The sequence below is a fragment of the Diaporthe amygdali genome, assembly GCF_026229845.1.
Source record: "Diaporthe amygdali strain CAA958 chromosome Unknown NODE_43_length_333103_cov_65_012416, whole genome shotgun sequence".
Classification (NCBI taxonomy): Eukaryota; Fungi; Ascomycota; class Sordariomycetes; order Diaporthales; family Diaporthaceae; genus Diaporthe; species Diaporthe amygdali.
This window is the reverse complement of record NW_026517063.1, coordinates 112,929-132,886: the sequence shown is the minus strand read 5'-3', so window position 1 is coordinate 132,886 and position 19,958 is coordinate 112,929. Positions and strand designations below refer to the sequence as shown.

Here is a 19,958-nt window from a genome sequence, read left to right as displayed (position 1 = left end):
ATTCATCCATATTGGTGACGGCTGTCCGGCAGTTTACTAATTGTGCTTGCCGGTTGCCGTCCTGGTCAAGGTAGTGCCTACCACCGGAGGCTGATGACTCGTCTTGCATTTCAGAAGCGAGCCGCGACCGTTATAGATCCGGGCTTAAGAAGAGTGGGTTATTACCGCGGGCAAAGAGCAAACAGAAATCAAGATGATTGGGGTAACAGTCGATCATCTGGACTAAACATGACCTAGTCTGGGGCAGTCGTGGCAGTAGTTGCAGTTTGCCGTCACACGGGCCCGCTAATATGCGTTTCGTAGTTGGAGAAGAGGAAGAGTGGGTGGGTGTGTTTGTTGCGTGTGTGTGCGCGCGTGTCTGCTTTAGGACAGACGTCCTCGGGCGACTGGCGGCCAGTCGCCCCCGGCACACTTCAATAGTGTCAGGGACTTTGACATGCGCCCTATGCCGATTAGTCTAATGCGTCCGAAGGAGGCTGTCCTGGCTAGCGATGTCGGCGCCCCTGACCCAGAAAGTGCCCAGAAGTGCCCAGGAGGCGTGGGTCTGAGGTAACATATTGCGAGACACAGCTCCATTGCATATATTTCTGCGAGCCCTGCGTCCCTGCTCCAATAACCCACAATCGGGCCACCGGACGCGGACGTTGTCAAGGAGCTCGGCGTGCCTGCCGGTGGGTTCGGACAACACTTCGGGATGGGAAAGGATGGGTATCATTGATCATGTCTCGAGGTTGATGCTTCGTCCAAACCGCGCATATAGCTCGACCTTGAGCTGTGTCATCTCCTCGCGAGCGGTACTGAGCTTGTCCTCCAGCTGTGACACGTCCTCCTCGATCCTGGCCGTAGACGCCTCGAGCATTCCTTGTGCTTGTGATACTGTGACGTGGAAGAACGAGTCACCGATTTTGTACCTGCATGTAAGAGCCAAGTCAATAACGGAACGTTTCAACTCGTACGGTGGTATGTTATAGTACTGACGGTATCTTGTCGTCTTCGTCAGCCAGCTCCAGCTCCATGGTAATGTCGTCGAGTTCCTCTTTCTCTTTCTGCACACGCCGTCAGCTCCTGCATGCCCGAGTTGGGACGATAGGGGAAGTATGCGCACGCTTTTGACCTTAAGCTCCTCTTCGTACTTGAGCTCGCGCTGGTGCAGGCGGCTGAACTTGTTAATCTTGTCCTGGTCTTCGCGTCTGACCTCGACCTCGTCGCCGACGGCTTGCTCGTCCTCTTTCGTGAGCTGAATGTGCCGATGTGTTAGTGATTCAAGGCTGGCTGCACGCTGAAAGGATGGGTCTCTGAAGCTCACCATTCGTCTCTGCATGTTGACGGCTGTTGCTGCTGTTGTTATGCAGCGCTGGGTAATGAAGAGTCGTGGGCGAAAGCTATCTCCTAGGCAGGCAACCTTTTCGCTGGCAAGTCAAAAGATCTCCAAATTGGACCCCAAGCTCCTCTCCCCTGGAGTTCTGGGGCCGCCGGCCTGGCTTGTGCGGGGACGGTGTGAGAACACAGTCCTCTCTACTCGTATACGGTCCCCGCGAACGGTATGACGTTGAAGGCGTGATTGGCAGGGTCCACTAAAATGAATTGTTGCTGCCGATTGGAGGGCCTGGCGAGCTCTGCGAGGAAGCAGCCGAAAGTCAACAACCCGACCTCGGTCCGTCCAAACTAGACTCTGTACTAAGAGCAGCAGTGCCGAAGGGACTCTACCATATCATCAGCCTGTCCTTACCCAGCATTGTTCTTCACCACGCGACACTTGACGACGAGATGGCGCCAGGACAGAAAATGTACCCACGGGCGACTGTCAAGAAGATCGTCAAGGCCCACTCCAACTGCAATGTCAGCAAGAATGCGGACGTGACGGTAAGCTAGCCGTCAAAACCGCCCGACGCGTTCTCCTGAAGTCAACACGCGCTGACCTTGTTTTTGGCTGTCGCACAGATGTTCCTCGACTATATCATCTTCATGGAAACGTACGCCAATATATCGTGATTTCCGTACCCAAGCGCGATTGACTGAACAGAAAGACAGATTAGTGAAAGAGGCTGGGATCGAATCGAAGCAAGGGGGCGAGAGGGGTATCACTGCCAGAAGTGTCAAGAAAGTCACAGGCGTAAGACAAGCATCGTATGCCCAGGCAACACCGAAAACGATGCTGACACGACCAGAATACCCTTGCAAAGTTCAAGGGATGAAGAAACACTGATCAGACTTGAATTTATTCATTCGGCCTGGCCGAGGTGCTGGTCGCGTGCCTCGAGCCGACCTTGAGAGACGCGCGACCGCTGCCGAACACTACATATCACTATAGGACAGCCACGCGCCCTGCAGCTGTGGGTGAACTCTTGTTTGCCGCATTCAGAATGCGCATACTCCGCTGCTAGTTGAGAGCCGTTCCTCATGATGCACCAGACAAGGCCTTAAATAAGCTGTTGGCCCGGGAATGGGGCAAGGGAGAAGAAGGCAGGGTCCACAGCGGGAGCTACTCTAGGACGGAATGGATTCCCGCAGCCATGTGCATATCTGATATTGTAGAGGACGAATATGATGCAGAAGTTGAGCATGCACCCAGAGAGTCTGTCTGTTTATAGAGGGCCGCAAGTGATGGCCGGAAAGGCTACATAGTGAGATCGAGTGTGATCTAGAAAAAGTGCAAACGGTCATGCTTACGCTCATGGACCGGATCCAGAGGCCAGCACGGCCCAGGGTCCGTTTGTCCCAAGTCCGTCGCCGTCAGGCAGGGTTGGCACTGTCCAACGACGTCGGGCGCCCGCTTCAAAATTTCCACTTGACCTGCAGCCTCGACAGCTCTCTCCATCAGCTCAACACCAAACACCAAACACCAACATCCTGCAAAAAGCCCCGCAAACATCCAATTCTCTCTCACCCGTACCTAAGGAAGCCTCCTACCCTTTTCATTCACTTTTGTACGAGCCACCTCGACACGACCTTTGCGACGAATCCTTGCATCACATCAATTCTGATTATCTTCGTGCTTGCAAAAGCAATCCTGTCAATCCAACATACGGCTGCGTCATATCGCTGCACCTACTGGCAAACACTACTGTTCCCTTTGTAGACCTTTCCACCTCGAGTCTCAACCTCCTCCAAACCAAGCTGTCTACTTGCCTGTCCTCAAGCTAGCCTGTCCGTCATCGAAATGGCCGCTGCATCAGTCCAGAACCCTCCCGCCCAACCTGAGTCCAAGTCCTCCAAGAAGAAGAAGGCCAAGGCAGCCGCCGCTGCTGCAGAGCGCACCGAGTCTCCTGCCCCGGCTGCTACTCCAGACCAGGCTGCTTCTGTCTCCGGAAACAACGAAGTCTCCGAGCATGCCTATATCCGTGAGCTGAAGAAGTGAGTCGTGCCCCTCAGTCGCCACCCGGTCAGTGAGACAGCATCTAAACACACCTACCAGGGGCATCCGCAACACCAACAAGAAGATTGTAAGCGCTCAACATCCACCTCCGACTCCCAACCACACACTCTAATCCGTTTTTCCTCCCCAGGGAAATGCGTCCAAGACTCAGGCTCTGGTCGACGAGCACAAGTCCAAAGGCAAAACCCCCGAAGAGCTCGTCAATCTCAAGATCATCAATGCCGATCAAAAGAAGCAAGTCGACAACCTGAACTCCCTCAAGGCCGAGGTTACCAGACTGGAGGAGCAGCTAGCCCTGTACGAGAAGATTGATGGAGAGTACCGTGCCCAGGTTGCTTCTGTCAGGTCTGACACCGAGAAGGGCTTGTCCGAGAAATACGAGCAGGAAAAGGCAGACGCTGTTGCCGAGGTCAAGAACAAGTATGAGGCTGATGCAAAGAAGTCGCTGCACGACGGTCTTTTGGTCCTCTCCCAGTTTCTGCGTCTTGCCGCCCACCGACGAGCCGAAGCTCCCGAGTCCACTGAGGACGAGGACCAGGCTCTGGAAGGGATACTTCTGGGTGTTTACGGTGGTGACGAGGCTGCTGTCAGTGTCATGCTGAAGTTGTGTGAAGGAACCGACGACAAGACTGCTGGTGTGGGAGGCGAGACTCTGCAGACGACTTGTAAGTACAAATTCCTTTCCATTGACTGCTGCCAGCCTTTTTCTGATTGTTGCCTGCCTCACAGTCGCGACCGTCAAGGCTTCGGCTGCCGCCCATTCCGCACCCCTCTACCAGACCGCTGCGCAGGCCGAGACCGAGACCGAGACCGTGCCCACGGAGGCTACTGAAACTGCTCAGACCGACCCAACCGTCGCCAACGCTGGCCTCACTGAGATAGACGCTGGCACAGACACTGCTTTGACGAATGGACACTTGGACGAGGCCGCCGCGGAAAGCACAATTCCCAATGCTGATGTCGGCGACAGCGCTGCGAACGCGGCAGGAGAAAACCAATGGGATACAGGCAATGACCTGGCCGCTTCTCAGGAGTGGGTTGAGGTGCAGGCGCCACCCGAGACTCTCCCGACCGATGCTCCCGCTGTTCCTGTCGTGACCGCTGATGCCACTGCCACTGCTGCCGCTCCATCTTGGGCTGACGATCACCCGGAGCCCTCGCAAGAGGTACGTTGAGATGTTGCTCACTTCATTCCCCAACACTACTGACATGTGCACTCAGGCTTCGACCCCCACCGACCCCAATGACGGTTTCCAATCTGTCCAGCGTCGTGGTGGAAACCGCGATGGTGGAAACCGCGGAGGACGAGGTCGTGGCCGTGGAGGCGGCTTCCGTGGCGATGGCTTCCGTGGCCGTGGACGTGGTGGCCCCAGGGGCCGGGGCGGCCCCCGCCGTGATGCTCCCGAGACGTCGTCCTAGGGGGCGCGCCAGCGCTACCTGCGGCGGAGACGAGGACTGGGTCATGGTTCAGGCTCTCAAACGGCGGACCGTCGCCATCGCCGTGCCCGTGTACAACATCACTTGCATCAGCAGCCAGACATATCCTGGCGCACCGAGCGTGCGAACCAGCATGCTACTCTAATTCACATCACCGCGGCCGAATCGAGAATTCCTTCACCTATCGACTTTGTGGAAATGGGGGACTCTGAATGGCCGTTCTCCAAGTTGTGCCAGGAGGGGTGGTAGATTAATTTCACACTGCCTGCGCTCTGTTCTTAATAGTGGACGGTTCACGAGAATGATTAATGAAAAAACAAAAAGCAACATGATCTGGTCTGGTCTGGTCCGGTTTGGTCTGTGAATGGCCTGGTTTCATCTCTGGTCTGGTCTGGTCTGGTCTGGTGGGAATGCTGTGGCATAGGGATTGGACAAACTGGGCGCTCTGTGCTACCTGGTACAGGTTGCGCAGTAATTTCCGGTTGAGCTTGTGTGGTTGGTCACTCATACGCGGTCGGTGTTCGGTTCCGGTATCCTAAAAGTGCATATATCATTGCGAAGCATGTATTGCATTTGCATTACGGTCATCATGAGGGACAAGATAAGGCTAATGCGAGTCACGAGCATTTATGCCCATCAAGTGATTTTGTTGATCACAGAATTGATGCAAGTCTATATGTGCTCATGATAAATGTGAATTAGTCTGCGTGATACTCTCCACATCATCACCGTGTCTCTCGGTCTGCATAGATATTGAATGTAAAACCGCGTGCTTAGATGTCTCAGCGCTCAAAGCATTCAAAGCCAGGTGTGCCATCAACTAACTGTACCAGAAGACGGCTGCCAAAGTAACTAGCAAGGCCAACAAATCTACATCAGCCCCTGATTTCGGGTTATGAGCTTTGAGTACTGAGCGTTCTGTCTGTGATAAAGCAAGACCGATCGGCTCAGGACTATTCTCGATACAATCCCTCTCGCCTATTATTTCGCAGTCTTGAAAGTGGTCGGGAGACGTATGAGCCTTCTCCGTGTCAAATCCAGCGCAAGAGAACACTTCCAGATTGTGGACCTTCATTTCCATCGAACCATCCTCAGAGTCTTTGTGCCGCTCGTCAGCACAAGCCTCAATCTTACTTTCGTCTTTCTGTGACTTCATGTCAGAGGCTGGCGATAGGGAGGTCGGCTCTCTCGTCTGATTGCTCACTGTTGTTGGAAAGAGCATGGACTCCGGGCTACGCCAGACAACCATCTGCATGTTGGCGGGCGTGTCCTCCTGAAGCGGCAACGGCCGCGAAATTAAATCTCGCACACTAAATATTTCATTTTTCCTGCCGGTGTCGTTGTAGATGTATCTCTTTCCGCCGTTGCCCTGGCCGAACTCGCCTTGGTCGGGGTTGAAGCGCCGAGCGAACCGCTCCAATTGCTCACTCAACTCCTCGGTCTTGTTCGGCTGCATTCTCTCGAACGCCGCGGTGAAGTGATCTACCTCCAGCCGCAGTCTCTTGGGAGCTTTGCGAGCGGTAGAAAACGTCGGGGACATAGTGCCGTATAGGGAATCGAGCTTGACCTGCTCGATCTTCCAGACTAGGGCGGCCTCCGCGCAGAGGTTCTTCAGGTCGGAGCCGGAGAAGCCTTTCGTCACGCTTGCGATGCCGTCGATGTCCACCGCCGGATCCAAATCGTCTCTCTTGAGGAAGACGGAGGATCGCAGCGCGCGAGTCCTGGTCGGGAAGCTGTATGTGAAATTTCTGTGGGAGGCGTCGCAGGAACGCTTCATCCAAGTCCCATGGCCTATTGGTAGCGACGACCACCAGCGGCGCCTCAGCGTTCTGCGAGAGACCTTCCATCTCCACGAGGAACTGTGTGATGGCCGACCGCTCCCAGCTCTTATCCCCGGAGCTTCGGCGGTAGAACAGAGAGTCGACCTCGTCGATAAAGAGCACGCACGGGGAAAGTTTGGCAGCGAGCGAGAATGCGGCTCGGATCATCTTCTCGGCCTCTCCAACAATACCTCCCTGGATCGAAGCGTAGTCGACCGAGAGCATGCGTAAACCTGAGGTCCCTGCGATCGCGCGGCATAGATGCGTCTTTCCTGTGCCTGGGGGCCCATACAATAGACACCCGCGGATGCGCAACTGCGAGAGCAGAAATTCCGAGGATCCTTCGACTTCGAGCTTTGAGGATGGTACCAGGTTCTGCATCGCTTCTTTTGTGTCGTGGTCCAAGATGACGTCTTCCCAAGAAGTATTGAGATCTTCTGCATCAAGATCCTGGTTAGTACTGGAAAGGTTGAGGAAATTGGGGTTGACATACTTGAGCTGACAACACAATCACGAAGTCTCTCCTCGTATTCGTCCAGCGTTATATTATCCAGAGGGTTCTGCTCAGCTTCCTCAACCACCTCATCACTTATCGTTTCAAGCTCCTCCGAGTCCTTTTCCTCGTCAGCCGTTTCGGATGCCTTGGGTTTTGTAAGCATCTTCAGTCTTCGTAGCACACAGTCGACATGCTTTGATGACAAGACAAGCTCTGGCTTCATCCATATCCTGGCCAAGATTTGTGCAGCCGCGTGATGACTAGCATCGATAGACCACATCTCTTGTCCATACGATGTGAGGCCTTCGTGAGAGCTACTTGACAACCATTCAATAGTCCGAGCAGCCTTGTCTGTGTGAGTAATGCCAGCCATCAGGATGCGTCTGAGACGCCGCGTATTGATGTCGCCCTTGCGCCGCAGGTCTCGCTCCTCACGAGCCTTCTGGGAGGGGTTGACTATAGACAGCACAACATTTGAGAGGCTTGATATTCCTGCCTTCTGGCAAAGCTTCTCTCCTGAATCCAGGAACTTGGAAGAGATGACCATGGCCACATTCTCGCCTTTTGTACGCCTCTTCTGCACAAGCTCTCCCAGTCTGACCAAAATCCTCCTCTTTTGTCGATAGTCCAAAGGGAGGACGGAGTAGTCACAGTCGATGAAGTGCACAAGAAGCCCACGTGAACTGGAGGCGACGTCTGCCACATCTTGCAATTCACTCTGTGGCTTGGCCTGCTGGCCTGCTTTAACCAAGGCGCCGTCCAGAATCGCCGCATATGATTGTTCAGCACGGTCTCGCCAAGCTGAGTAGGAGATCGAGTTGTCGTCCTCCCATTTTTTTGAGCGTGCTGCAAAGAAGTGTGTTGAGTAAGTTGCCCAATCTGCCGAATCCGCCTTCCATTCGTCTTTGGTGGGTTGCTTTGGTGTTGTGGATTCATCAGAAGTCTCCTGGGTTTCTTTTTCCTTGCCATTGTCTGAACTGGCTCCAGCTGCTGAGCCATCCACGGTCAAGGGAGTTTTTTCTTTAGTCGTCTCGTTCGTTTCTCTATCGGACCCCTTCTCTGAAGTCTGCTTATTAGCGTTTCTGAGAGTTTGTCGCTTATCCTGGGCGTGAAAGTCACCACCCAACTCCTCCAGATCCTCAAAGCTGAGAGTTATCAACGCTGTTCCCAGAGACTTGGCCACATGAGTGACGAAATCGTTCATGAGCAACGGCTCCATTGCGCAGGTGCTGCAACCCGAAACAGAGCACCGGCGAAGCAGAACGGATGAGTCTTGAGGCCGCATATGCCGCCAAAGCATGTTCGTGGCCACAAGATCGCGTAGCTCTGAGAACTTGGCGTAGGATATGGCATCTTCATGGCTGATCTCGTGAGTCTCAGCGCTATTGTGTTCTTCCTCGTCTGCTTCAAGAACGTCGCTTTCAGGGGGTTGATCATCCGAATCCGAATCGATGTCCTCGTAGCTTTTTTGATAATCTTGACAAATCTTGCATTGACAAATAATAGCTTGATCCTTCAATATCTCTAGATCAGATGGAGTCTTGACGTTGCGCTCGATGAACCAGGCTGGTAGACTATATCGGCTCGGTGTATCTTTCGATGCCTTTCCCTCCTTGTACTGGGTCATCTTGGCTGCTGCGAGGTGTTCAATGTTCCTAATATGCTGCAGAGCTGATTATTTGTGAGATAGGACCTGAATAAAGTTTGTGATGAGACCAAGAGGGAAATGCATGCACAAGCAAGTACTGTGGCGACCATTGACGTCTCAATTCATAAATGAGCATCGGCTCGAGAATGATGAAGGAGGCCAATCTGTTGGTTTCCACTTATTGAGCCGCAGAGCCTCCGATTCTGCCTAGCTACGCCTCGACTGTGCATATTTCCGCGGCTTGTTCGATACGTGTACTGTGGGTCGGAGGCCGGTGCCACGTAGTGTGACTCAAGCCAACGTGCATCAAAGACTTCCCACTTTAGGCAAAAGAGGGGACTCGATGGGCTTAGACATATCCACATCCTGGGACATGCCCTCGTAGTTGTCTCACTTTCAAAATTTCTATGCACCTACCAAACAATAGTGTTGTTGGGATGGGGGAGTCAATATGGAATGGCGTGTTGTCAAACACTTGGCTGCATGTTCATGAAGAGCCATGCCTTTCTCGACCGCGAAGCTGGCAGCTTGGAAGTCATGGCAACAATATGTATTGTTTTTACTCAAATCCATCGGCATAGTTCTCCCTTGATATTCCGCCAGTGGAATTGTGAGTTCCTCATGTAGTTTGGCTTTTTGAAAATCACAACACACCGCTTTGAATGTATAAATCAAGGAGCCATCAAGATCGAATCGAATGCGTATGTACGCATCAAGGGGATGTTGTGGCAAAGTTGAACACTTGTTGCCCCCCTTCCCACCAAGAGAAAAGCAAAGGAGGTAAAGAAAGAAATGCATAAACGCTTTCATCATTTTGCGGAGACTGCTAACTCCCTCAACCATCACTACACACCACTTATAAATATTCACGGCATTTACAAGATTTAGGCAGCTGATTTAAGTTTAATACATGAAGGCATTGCTACGCTGCCTATGCGATACTGACACAATCCTAGCGCATCATTTACAGATTTCAAGTGAGATTTCGATATCCCTTCGATATACCTCATTAGCATGATATAATACATACTGTGCTAGATGATGATAATTGCTCAGCAGTCCACTTTGTATTGCCAGATCTCTTCGATCCACTGTCCTTCTCTGGTCCTTGGATTCAAAGACATCATTTCGCCAGTGCAGGTCTAGTTGATCTTATGTGCATGTATAGTTTTATTTTGGGTATCTCATAAAATCTGCAATTTCACCTGTACTCCCTGCCCTCTCCGTGAGAAATCTCCCAAGTGCCAAAACAGTCCCGTTTTCGTTCATTCAAGAACCCCCCAATTGTTCCCAGGCCGTGAAAGAGGGTCTTGATCATCGGAGGCTCGCCCTTTATGATTCTCCGAGTCTTTATCTTCGAGAACCACTACGCGATTGTTGACATCGGGATTGACCACTATGGACTGTGAATTGGTGGTCGAAGTTATCAATTCGACTTTTCATCTCTTGGCGTCGCTGGTCAAGTGTCATCCCAGGGCCTCGATATTGTATTTCTGAGAGAGATGACGTGTCATAGATGTATGCGCCGAGCATGCTCCCTCCTTCGGGCTTCCTGTATTATATCAGTCAGTCGATGATCATGAGCTCAGAGTCGAATGGGACATGCCTTCGCGTTTGGGAACTAAAGGAGCTGTTGGATCCACAGTGCTGAATTTGTTGATTCATAGTATGGGCTTGTTTGGAAGATCTTTTGATCAACCACGAATGAGGGCATGAATTTGGTTCTTTCTGGTAATTCACGGAATATGCTTGCTAGAGCTGTGTTGTTTGACGCAAGCTCCATCCTCAAAGCCAAAGCACGGCACGATCGAGACCATGTTTAAATAGTCCTTCTTGTTAATTGATGCCATGATTCTGTTTGAATTCTCAGATGAATACAAAAATTCACGATTTGATACTGTATCTACGTGCTTTAAGTCCGGTATGAATTCAAACAACGGTGATTCAAATGGCTGTGGCCCAATCAGGGGGCACCTTGGAACGCAGGTGTGCATCCTTTACGCCCGCCTAAACCTGTTCCAGCACACTCCATGCACAAGATCTGGAATTGGACAAGATCGCCCACAATGCCTACAATGACATACCAGTGGTGACAATCTGAATGCGTGCATATGTCTCGTGATTGTGAGCGCCTGAGATCGGGCAAGGGGATTTGGGGACATCATAGAGTATGTTTTGAGCCCATCCATCGGACGTAGGAAAAGGAGAACCTGTCCAATTCGAAATCACGGCCAAACGAAGAAGAAGCACACCGTCACGATTGAGGAAATGCAGCATGCTATATATCTGGCCTAGGGCTGGGGGTCTCAAGGAGGCCCATAGTCCCAGGGCCGCTGCTATCTCGTGTTGACGAGGCTGAGTCGGGGAACCAGTGGTCAGAAAAAGGCCTGCGCCATATTGAATTCATTCATGTCTGTCTGAACTGCCCTAGATGATGCCTAGCTATCAGCCAAGGCATCCTGGCTGTGTGCCTGCATGTGGTGTGACTGATGCAGCAGGATGCAGTAGTTTGCAGCAACACCATTATGGCCTCGCGCTGACTGGATATCGTGGGGCTAATGCAAGCTAAAATGCTGAGCAAGTGTAAAAAATGTTCCTCCGCCCCCAAATTTGGGCCCCAGGTAGCGAAGGATTCAGCAGGGTATCGGCGTCATCAGCCCAGAATGAATTGCGGCTCTGCAGTGGGTGAGGTATTGCAAGCTTATGCCCACCTTCACATCAAGTTGCTTTCGGGTCCTTCGTTCTCAAACTTTCTAAGCATTTACAATACTCTATTTCAATTTTTGAGCCAGGTATTAAGCTTGTCTGGATCGTGGCTTATACCGGGCGCGTCGTAACTACACTTCGCTTCTTGAGCCTCGCCAAGTGCGTCTACAGGTCTAAGATTGGGCCCTCCGACCAGGAATATGGACAAAAAGGCCATGGGACCGTCTTTTCTCCAGAAAGCGAAAGAAAAATGGAGGTCGAGGCCCGCGTCACCTCCCAGGCATAACGCACAGGAAGCCCAAGCTCAGACCGAGGATCCCGTTCAGCCTCTCGATTACTTCTCTGAAGGCGAAAGGACTACGTCGCCTCCTCCCGTGAGCCTTGAAAAAGCCATGGATCCCTCTCTAGGTTTTCGACCGGACACGCCTACCGCATCAAGCACTAGCTGCCTCTCACGGTCCAGCACACTCAACTCTTCCAATTCTATGCTATCCCAGGAGTCCGCCAACACTCTATATAGCCAAATCAGCCCCTATTCACATGAAACGCTTCCTATATTCAGATCATTAAGCTTTCCTACAGCCATGGGCTCACGTCCTGTTGATGCCGATTCATTCCCGAAGGGAGCAAATATTCACGTGGTCGACGTTCCTAGGTCGTTTTTTGAGAGCTCTTCAGCTTTCCCAGACCCAAGGGGATTTTTTGTTCCCATGGATCATTCTGGAAATGGCCAAATCAATAGATTGTCCACGTGGTCAGACGGGCGAGAAAAGGGAGTGCCGTTCCACCTCAGACAATTGCCTCCAGCTCGGAAGCAAAACACGTTTCCCGTAGAACGGTCAAGGGAATCACAAAGACTGGATGAGACACGCTCCTTTCTATGTGAGGGAAACGTTGATTCACCAGTCTCTGCCTTATCAAATATGGCTGGTGTAGTTGGTCCTCATCAACACCAGGTACAAAGTACGGGCACGGTCATTTACCACCATTTCTCTAGGCAAGAAGTGGCGTCGGACGAGGCAGATGTGTACCATTTTCAAGCGCAAACCGAAATGCTTGCACAACGAAAGCTCATAACATCGAAAGATTCAAAAACCAGCTCACTCAACTCCAAGCCGCTAAGGTTGGTTAGTGAACTCGCCTCCTATGAGCCGATCGAGTTACCGTCATGGCATCGCAAGAAGACGTCTCGGAACAGGTCGGTTTCAAAGGCACGGAAAAGTGCGGAACGAGTGATCAACACGACTTTACAGAGTTCCAAGGTGGATAGAGAGCGAACATGTAGCCCAGACAGTACTATGTCTTCCGCAGCCAGTACAGTCGTGGCCTCGGAAGCTACCGTGGAACCAGAAGACCCTAGCAGGAACGAAATCCTCCCAAGCGAGGAAGACGAGGAATCCCGCTCTCCAACCCCGAGTCCTGGAAACAAGCCATCTGGAGAGAGAAAACGGTAAGATTTCAGAGCTTTACTAGGCACATTGAATGTCACTAACGGTATGAAAATTAGCAGATCATCCTGGTCTGACTCCGATGACAACATCAGCTCTCTGAACGAGAGCTGCAGTCTGGCAAGCGACGATGACGATGATTTCGCATATAATGAATTAGTGGAAAGTATTAGCAACCTCATTTTGAAGTCTTCTTGCGTCGATAACCCCGAAGATCGAAACATCCCCGTGGAGCTCTACATCCACAATTTCCTTGAGCAAATCATGAATCACCCAAGGCCTTCCCCTGAGTGTCAAACTCTGTGTCTCCCGATTCGCAGCCTCCCAATACAAAACAATGAGTCTCATGGAGATGCATGCGAATCAGACATGCATATTCAGGACCAAGGTAGCAATAAAGACAGCACGGGCAGAAGAAAGCGGAAGAGCGATGGAGCACCCGGCGATTCTCGCAAGCGTAGCGGCAAGGATGAAGACGATCCCGGTGACATCCAAGAAGAAAAGCACAGCAAGGACCAACAGAGAATCAAGAAGCAGAAAATGGGCAGAAAGGACGTCAATCTGAGCTGCCCTTTCCGGAAGAGGAACCCAAACCGCTTCAACGTTCGCGGGCACGGAAATTGTGCGTTGAGCTCATTTGGGGACTTCGCATTACTCAAGTAAGTCTTTCCATTCAAAGATTCAATCTCCCTGTGAAGACTCACATCTGGCAGACGACACATCAAGACTTTCCATCAGAAAGACAACAGTTCAAGTTCCTGTCCTCGCTGCCAAGAACAGTTTCCAAACCAGGCAGCTTTGAACGATCATTTAGTCCGACCCGAGTTTTGCACAGTTCGCAGGCCTGTTGGACAGGACGATCCCGAGGATGGCATCACCCAAGACACCCTTCGAGCGCTTACAGCGAGAGGAAATGAAGACAAAATCGACTCATGGGCATCATTATGGAATCTCTTATTTCCTGATGACAATCTCAATGCTATTCCATCTCCAGGTTCGTAGAACCTCCCAAACTGAAGAGCATCGCAGGATACCGGCCAGCTGACTGTACACAGACCACGAACCGCCTGTTGAGCTCGACGAAGTACAAGAACATTGTTACAGTGAAGAAGCACTCTATGATTTCGTCGAGAACCATACAGTGAACAACGATATAGGGTCGACAGAAGGCCACGGCTTCCGATACATCGTTGAAACCTTCAGGCACTGCCGTAGTGAACAATCTCACGATCATTCCGAGAAGAGACTTGAGCGCGATCGGCGATTCTTGAATACGGTACGCGATAGATTCAACACAAGTCAGTGCCAATACGGCGCTCAGCAAAGGCCCTCTGCGTTTGTTTACCATGTTTCCGAAACTTTGCCAGACGAGTGGATGCCCAACGAGAACGACCCTATGTTTGGAGACAATCTCGATGCCAACGACGGACACTTTCAATTTACTTCGTCGTCGTCGTATGATCCCAGTCCTTTCGGCATCCATGCTTCTCAAGATTCCGCTCCGGGCGTGCTTCCGTCATCTGAAATCCCGACACAACAGGCGGCCCCACAACCCGCACCTGCAAAGTATCCAGCGCCGTACACGACCATGTTGTCCCAGAATGGCCGTCCGTGCTCGCCGGGAGAGAGCCTCAATCCTTCGAGCGGGCCATCGTCGCAGAGCCGCGATTCAGGCTATCAGACTCAGGAGCACGACGCGGCACTTCATTCCGATGGGAGGCTGAGCGGCAGCGGGGATGGCAATTTTTCCACTCCGCCAGGCTGCATGCCTTGCCATCACTCGCCCCCAGAACAAAGTTCCGAATTCAACCTGTGCGGCGTCGGAAGCAGCACATTCATGGGAGCGGAAAGCCCAGAAGGCTCTAATAGCGATGGGGGCCTCGGGCCGCTGACGAATATGTATTGATTGTCTGTGCTTTTAAGTTGGGCGCACGGAGTTAGGAGTGTCGGATATGTTGTCCATTGGCAAGCTACTTCCTTTGTCTAAGGCTATGCTCAAATAACGCCATATTGTTGATTTCGAATCGCGATTGGAAAGTCTTCTCTGGTGCTATCAGAACACCATATTGCCGAAAAGTCGCTTGGCCTGTAATCGTCTTTCATGATTTCCTGTTTTCTTTTTGGGTATTGGGCTAAGCACTGCAGTGCATACGATATCCGCACAGGGCTTGGCAGCCATGGAGTCCACGATAGCCGCAATACAATTGAATGGGCTTCTGTATCGACGAAGGCTACGCTAGTACTAGATTGACATGGTCTCAACATAGGCAACACTCAATTTAAGTAAACTTCAGTGACCTCATAGCCTGTGCTTAAATATGTTTGCTCTGATAGGGAGGCGCATGGATACATGAGTATCTGTGAGTTAAATTGGCTTCGCACCCAGGTGTACGGAGGTCTTACGAGGAGGTCTTACGAGGAGCTCTCAAACAAGCCAAGACAGTATACAGAATACACAATTGCCACGACTTAGCCGAGGCGCCAATAGTTCTAACAGCAGGATCAAGCTCGGAGGTCTCAGAGACAGCGTACATATGTACCGAGCATGCACTTTTGCGGCAAGTAGCTCGGCATCTACATCCCAAGGGCAGAAGAACGCCACTGATCGATCAGTCGGCTATGGAACATCCCATGTGTGATCGTGATCTTGGGCTTTGATACAATTACGAGAAATCTTGGCTTCCTGATTACGAACAGCATAGATCTGACCAACTTTGGAGTGGGGCTCAATTGAAGTGTGCGATATCATTGTTCGGAAGAGCTTGTTGGGCGCCTTATAACTTGTGACAACTTCACTTCGTAGTGCGGATTGTGATCAGCAATTCAAATGCCTTGTGGTCATATGTGGAGGGGAGGGGCCGGAATTCCGGCTATTTGGTATTATGTGATTTTATTCCGGGTGTACATTAAAGCTAATGCTTTTCGATTCTAGAGAATATTATGAGCTTGGCATTGCCTCTCAGATGGCCTTTTCCCTGCATTGTTAAACAGTATGCATCTTCTCTTTCTCCGCGAGGCAAAGACTTTGATTCTTGTCGCTATAGACTTCTAGGAGCAATAATCTCAGGTCAGTAACCAGTGCGAAGACGATATATCGTCCCGTTTACCTCTGGTCTGGACAGAGCAATCGTCGATGGCATGTCAGCCACTACTTGAGCGCGGATCAGACTCGGAATCGGATGCGGCGGATGCTATGAATGAGCCATTTAGACCGGCAAGGGGCCGATATACCTCCAGTGTATGCGCAAAGTGGGATGCGACTTGTCGATGAGCTTGGCCATCCCACAGAATGTGTCCACATTATAAGAGCCGAAACTTACCTCGACTGTTGAGCAGAAGATAGTTTCATCCGGCAGGCATCCCCATTCATCATGCGATGCCAGTGGTTCGATCGTAAGCGCCCAAGTCTTGACACAGGACGAAGCTTACGTGGACGGCCGTGTGGCATTTTACCAGTGCTTCCTGTCTCACGACGGAAGCTTGCGAACAGCTAGAGAACGGCGTTGGAAAAGTGGAGTTCTGTTCGATGAGCCGTTGGCAGTTCTGGAAAGGTTCCTCACGAAAGCGATGCGCGGCTCGGTGTCGATCAGTCCGGGCGCTAGTTACCAACGTGCTGGATGGGCTTAGCAACGCTCACCGCTTAACAGCCCGATGTGGGGAGAAGGTGAGAAAGATGGAGCCGGGGTTCGAGCGTTGTTCGAGTCGAAGACCGGCAGATGTTCAGAGTGGGCCAGGCTGGGAAGGGAAATCGGCCCCGAAGGTTGCCATTTGCAGCCGTTGTGGTCAAGAGTAGTGTTTCGAAGGGAGATTATTACCCCCTGTTCCCTGTGTCGCTGCCTGTGTCGGCCGAGTTCGTCGGTCTTGCATTGGCAGACCGACATATTCCCGCGGCGAGGTTGCCAGGGGAGGCTAGGAGCTCTCCGAGGTTTGGTAACACGCGTGTAAGATGATTGGCTGCGGGCGCCTTGCCGAACGCAGACAAGGCTGCCACGAGCCACCTCGGAGATCGATCGATCGGATGTCGGAGTAATCTGCACCCTGTTCCTGGGTCAATATCTACCAGATGGGCGGATTCATTTTTGAAGATAACTGCGTATTCTCTTGCGGCGTAGCTATGCGAATGCGCGATAACTCGAGAGTCGGCAGACCTCTAGCGCTGTCTAGGCAACTTTATGCAGCCGTCCGCGCTACAGTGGCCGCATGCTGTGCCAATGTCGTCCGATATTTCCTTGCTCCCCCGGCCGCAACATTTGTGGCTTCATCTGATTTTTCGAGGACTGAGCTTAATTTGACAGCCACTACGTGTCATCACGATACGGTTCGGCTGTCAACGGCATCGTCTTACCTGTGAAATGCAACGCGAAACCGATGAACTGTGGCCGAAGCGCTGATCAAACTCCATTTGAGCCTCCATCGTTTCTGTTAGTTCTCGTTGCTTGCATGGAGATGGTGTGTTACAAGTGAGGCTGAAAGTAATATGTTGGCGAGGGAATAACGGTTCCTGTGGTTGAACACCTACGTTGTGCGGCTCAGCTCGCATCGGGCCGAGACGTGAAATTGGGGTCGAGGATTACACTCTAGTTAGACTTTATGCTTTGCTTTCCTCAAGAAGTAGCATTTCGTGCCAGTCATCCGAAGTTAATCATTTGGAGGGAGACCACCGATCGCAACGTTCGTAGTAAGCTGTTCGCATATATGGCACCCCACTAGAGCTTATGCGTAAATCCTGAACCCCTAGTTACATGGATGTCACATTTGGGAAGATCAGATTTTTGTAAGAGACTTGAAGCTTATCAGGCCCATGCCTTATGTAATATTTTCATTCCTTTGTGCGCACTCCCTGCTGGTTAAATTTACACTTCTATGCCGCTGGTTTTGATCCCGTCTGGTCTATGAAGGAGTGTCCCCACTGTTTGCCCGATGAGTAGCATCCATAATCTTTGCCAAGTGAGTGTTGAACGGTCCTGCAAGGTCTGGCCACGCTTCCATCAGCTCTGAGCAGAGAGCCAGAGGAACAACAGTAATAGGATGAAGCTGTAAAATACATATTAGTCTGAGCTCAGAGTTGTAGGGACAGGGGGGCCAATCGAACCTTGAGACTGTTAAATTGCGACAGCCGCTCTATGCAGCTCAGCGCTTCCTGCGCAGCTAGGGTCCCGCGCTGCATACTTTCCATCAACATGTAGTCGTACTCATCTTTTCCAGCCGACACTGTGCAGTTCAAGGTCGAGTGAAGATGAAGAATGACTGTCCGCCACATTATACCCATGAATGGATCTAGAGGGTCAGGTTCTTGTGTGGGTGGCTGGTGCCTTGATGTGGTCGAGTCCAGATTGTCTGCCAGCAGCGAGTTGATCTGTCGATGGCGCTGCCAAATACCGGCCGTGTTGTGGACGCCAAGTGACTTGTCAATGATGGACTGGTGACGATGCGTCACGGCCCTACCGCAAATCGTAGCTAAATGAATGATGTCGATAAAGAGCGAGTCGGTTGCACCGACGGTTAGGGAGTCACCGTTCAGGTATCCGGTCGCCGTGGGAATCTCATTTTGGAACTCTGCATCAGGCGCAGGCAAAGGCACGTAGATCTTGCGTCATGTCAGTATTGATCTCCTCCATGAGGCATATGGCGTCACTTACCGGCTCATTAAATGTACAAGGAGCGTCATTTCGTAAGCTGATAGTCCGATCAAGGCAAAATGCTAACCAAAACGTTCGCCTCCTTTCTTCTGCCTCTACCCAATCGGACAAAGTCGAAGACGTTGAAAGCATGTCGTAAAACCAGTTGAGCTGAATAAGTCTAAAAGCACGCCCCGCTCTCATCCATCCTCGTCTAAAGTCGACGGATTTAAATTCGTAAGAAGCCAGCAGGAGCTGGGCCTGCACTTGCGCAAAGTCACTGGGCTGCATCTGGTGCCAGTCATCCCCTGAATCCCATTGCTCGAGGTTCAAGAGAGATTGTGAGGCATATCTGTATAGGTAGTTGGCCATGGTCTGATACTGGCCGGGTGATGTTGAGGCTGCCAGGGTCCACATGGCGAGTTGAAGACACTTCTGGCCCTCGGTTTTGTCCGGCTTCCGGCTCCACGCCATGTAGCGCCGTTGATGGACGATGGGCACATATGTGTGGGTCCTATCCCAGTAGATCTGGTCGCTGGCAATGATTAGCAACGGTACTGTGCCATTGTGTCAAGTGTTTACTGGTAGCACACTTGAATCGACATGTATGCCAGGTCAACACTCACAGGTCAGCTTGCATCAGAGGTGAGAGTCTAAACTCTGTCGTTCCCTCTGGGGAACTCCAAGAACTCGATGCAGTAGACATCCTCCTCATGTTGTTGAGATTGAGAGATGAAATTGGTTCTCCTGATGGATGCATTCCATTTGGGAGCATTGTATCGAAACCAATGCCGCCGAATGCAGTGAGCGGAGGAGACATCAAGCTCGTGTCCATTGGCGGTGTCGGGGACATGGTGGTGCCGCCGAGGCACGGAAAGTTAAGTGATGGTTCCAATCCATTTGAGATCGGGTTGGCCGTTGCCATGTCGTGGAGGAAAACATTTTCGGGCTCGCTACCCGGATGGGAAAGCTTGAGCGAATCCGCGCCGTGGAACAGAAAAGGATCGTAGCATGATGCTGGGTCTTCATCCGGAGATGTTGTGCGGGCAGATTGCTGGGCCTGTTGTATGAGAGTGCCCTCCAAAGCGGCTAGATCGTAGGCATAAACAGTCAGCAGTGTTAGATAAAGGCTTAAATTCAACGGCCGACTTACCTATTCGAGCTTTAAGGTCCTTGAGGTAACCTGGTTTTGGCCCCCGTGCCGCCCGAACTGTTGTTGTGTGACACGGAACGCCAGTTGCCTGACATGAGCCACACTGGGGTTGCCGCCGGTCACATCTGAGTTTTCTCCGCCGACATTCCTCACAAGCCGCGCCAGGCTTCTGTCGAGGCCTTGTACGTTGGGTTGTCTGGGTGGGGGAAGCGTCGCCGGTATGCGTCTTCGTCGTCGTTGTCGCTGAGGGAGACAT

The 19,958-nt window shown here is 51.6% G+C and overlaps 6 protein-coding genes across 6 annotated transcripts; 3 read left to right on the top strand and 3 right to left on the bottom strand.

The window, feature by feature from the left end:
* Window positions 1-718: 718 nt before the first annotated feature.
* On the bottom strand, window positions 719-1,321 carry J7T55_000040 (prefoldin subunit 4; the record flags this gene model as incomplete). The annotated part of the gene is made up of 4 exons (XM_053134250.1): window positions 719-911; window positions 979-1,046; window positions 1,115-1,237; window positions 1,307-1,321. 4 exons carry the CDS (start codon window positions 1,319-1,321, stop codon window positions 719-721), a joined length of 399 nt encoding a protein of 132 aa, XP_052987941.1.
* Window positions 1,322-1,767: 446 nt separating this feature from the next.
* Window positions 1,768-2,195, top strand: J7T55_000039 (uncharacterized protein; the record flags this gene model as incomplete). The annotated part of the gene is made up of 4 exons (XM_053134249.1): window positions 1,768-1,863; window positions 1,942-1,973; window positions 2,032-2,113; window positions 2,169-2,195. The coding sequence occupies 4 exons, from the start codon at window positions 1,768-1,770 to the stop codon at window positions 2,193-2,195; spliced, it is 237 nt and encodes a 78-aa protein (XP_052987940.1).
* Window positions 2,196-3,160: 965 nt separating this feature from the next.
* J7T55_000038 (uncharacterized protein) lies at window positions 3,161-4,795 on the top strand (the record flags this gene model as incomplete). The annotated part of the gene is made up of 5 exons (XM_053134248.1): window positions 3,161-3,354; window positions 3,416-3,443; window positions 3,507-4,041; window positions 4,106-4,542; window positions 4,598-4,795. The coding sequence occupies 5 exons, from the start codon at window positions 3,161-3,163 to the stop codon at window positions 4,793-4,795; spliced, it is 1,392 nt and encodes a 463-aa protein (XP_052987939.1).
* An 838-nt stretch (window positions 4,796-5,633) lies between these two features.
* On the bottom strand, window positions 5,634-8,756 carry J7T55_000037 (uncharacterized protein; the record flags this gene model as incomplete). Its single annotated transcript, XM_053134247.1, has 3 exons — window positions 5,634-6,534; window positions 6,584-7,070; window positions 7,127-8,756. 3 exons carry the CDS (start codon window positions 8,754-8,756, stop codon window positions 5,634-5,636), a joined length of 3,018 nt encoding a protein of 1,005 aa, XP_052987938.1.
* A 3,895-nt stretch (window positions 8,757-12,651) lies between these two features.
* On the top strand, window positions 12,652-14,837 carry J7T55_000036 (uncharacterized protein; the record flags this gene model as incomplete). Its single annotated transcript, XM_053134246.1, has 5 exons — window positions 12,652-12,745; window positions 12,795-12,933; window positions 12,994-13,590; window positions 13,774-13,925; window positions 13,987-14,837. 5 exons carry the CDS (start codon window positions 12,652-12,654, stop codon window positions 14,835-14,837), a joined length of 1,833 nt encoding a protein of 610 aa, XP_052987937.1.
* Window positions 14,838-17,821: 2,984 nt separating this feature from the next.
* On the bottom strand, window positions 17,822-19,958 carry J7T55_000035 (uncharacterized protein; the record flags this gene model as incomplete). The annotated part of the gene is made up of 5 exons (XM_053134245.1): window positions 17,822-17,965; window positions 18,024-18,518; window positions 18,571-19,084; window positions 19,176-19,638; window positions 19,856-19,958. The coding sequence occupies 5 exons, from the start codon at window positions 19,956-19,958 to the stop codon at window positions 17,822-17,824; spliced, it is 1,719 nt and encodes a 572-aa protein (XP_052987936.1).